This window comes from Belonocnema kinseyi, chromosome 1, assembly GCF_010883055.1.
Source record: "Belonocnema kinseyi isolate 2016_QV_RU_SX_M_011 chromosome 1, B_treatae_v1, whole genome shotgun sequence".
NCBI lineage: Eukaryota > Metazoa > Arthropoda > Insecta > Hymenoptera > Cynipidae > Belonocnema > Belonocnema kinseyi.
In genome coordinates, this window is record NC_046657.1 from 97152547 (window position 1) to 97154404 (window position 1858).

General features: G+C 41.1%; 1 protein-coding gene across 1 annotated transcript in view; it reads right to left on the minus strand.

Annotated features, from left to right (window-relative positions):
- Positions 1-1858, minus strand: part of LOC117178942 — a 3999-nt gene that overhangs the window by 1982 nt on the left and 159 nt on the right. The window contains exons 2-4 of the mRNA XM_033370521.1: positions 1533-1850; positions 743-1412; positions 577-678 (exon numbers count right to left, since the gene is read on the minus strand). Of these exons, the coding sequence (XP_033226412.1) occupies positions 577-678; positions 743-1412; positions 1533-1850 (1090 nt within the window). The remainder of the gene's footprint in view (positions 1-576; positions 679-742; positions 1413-1532; positions 1851-1858) is intronic.

Here is a 1858-nt window from a genome sequence, read left to right on the forward strand (position 1 = left end):
ACTCATCCTAATCGCGAATAACTACATTTAAATATTCTCGTATTTTCGTACTAGCACACACATTTCAAACATACCGCCCGCCTCATGTGCTTGAGAATCACGAGAATAAACAAGAAAGATTTCATAGGCGAAGTTGGCAAATCATTGTTTGAAAAATTAATTAACACTTATTGTTGATTAAGCTACCGACGACCATGAAAATTGATCTTGAAGTAAGTAAGCATAAATAAGCATAAAATTGACCTTAAGTTGCGGCTGAAATTCAGTTGCACCGCCCGCCATGAAAAATAATTTTGAATGCGAATAACAGTATAAAATTCTTTTAATACTAAATAAAGCGGTATAATTACAAGTAGAGTTTAGAATTAAACCTAAGTGTGAGGCAAGTGCAATGGTAAGACAGTCACCATGCTACTCGAGTTTTTAAGTTTTATTGAAATTGCACAATTCAATAGAGGCTTTAAATGAAAGATGCAATAAGCAGAGTTTAACAATCGGTCGGTCGAATTCTGTAGTGGCCGTCCTAACCCGAACCAAGCGAACTAAGCCATCTTTACCTGGATAGCATTTAATTACGCGAGCAAGCGACCATTTAGTTGGAGGGAGACCATCATTGTGCATCAATACTAAGTCATCAATCTTAAGGTTAGATTGTTCACGAGTCCACTTATATCGGCGCTGTAAATAGTGTAAAGCTATAAATAGTATAAAACTCTTCGAAAGTAAAAGTTCTAGAGCCCACTATTCGGTGAAAGTGATGCTTGAAGCTCTTCACTCCAGCCTCCCACATTCCCCCAAAATGGGGTGAAGAAGGCGGAATGAAATGCCAAGTACTTCCTTGGCTGGCGAGTTGATTCTGCAAGTTTAAATCTTTATTTAGATTTAAAAGGCAATTACGCAATTCTCTTCCAGCTCCCTGAAATGTGGTACCTTTGTCACTGTACATGTGAGCTGGTAATCCACGACGATTTGTAAAGCGATGGCAAGCTGCTAGAAAAGCTTCACAGGAGTAATTTGAAACAAGTTCCAAATGTATGGCTCGAGTCACGCAGCAGACGAATAAGGCTACGTAACTCTTGTAACTCTTTTGCCCTCTCCCCGGTGATACGCGTACGTTGAAAGGACCCGCATAGTCAACCTCAGTATGTGTAAAGGGTCGACTTGGAGTGGTCCGAAAATTCGGAAGACTACCCATCAGCTGTTGAGAAAGAGTAGCTCGCTGACGCACGCATAAAACACAGACATAAATCAATCTCTTGACAAGCGTGCGAGCTCCTAACACCCAAAATCCCTGGCGTAACGTGCGTAAAGTAAGTTGCGTACCACCATGCAATGATCTAATGTGTGCTTGATGAGCGATAAGCTCACTTATTCGATGACGCGGCAATATAATAGGATGCTTTTCATCGTAACTAATTAGGGCATTATCGAAACGTCACCCCAAACGCAGTACACCAGATGCATCTAAAAATGGGTATAACGTTTTTAAAGACGAATTCTGTTTTATCTGGTTGTCATGTTGAAGAGCGCACAACTCAGGTTCGAAGTTCTCCTTTTGAATTCTCCTGATCCAATACAAGGAAGCTTGCTGAATCATGAAAGCTGTAAAAAATCGAAGACAATAGGCGGTCACTCTCAACAATTTTGGCCAAGACGAAAACCTATTAGCTAGGTCGAAGGGTTGCTTAGCCTGCTTCATAGTATGATGAGTAACTTTCTTACTCCACTCAAGGTCCATATCTTGAGACAAAACGGGCCTTGATTCTGGCCAACTAGCAGAATGTTTGGTCAGCCATTGTGGACCATGCCACCATAAGGGATGATCCTTCAATTCTTCTGGGAAGAGACCCCTGGAAGC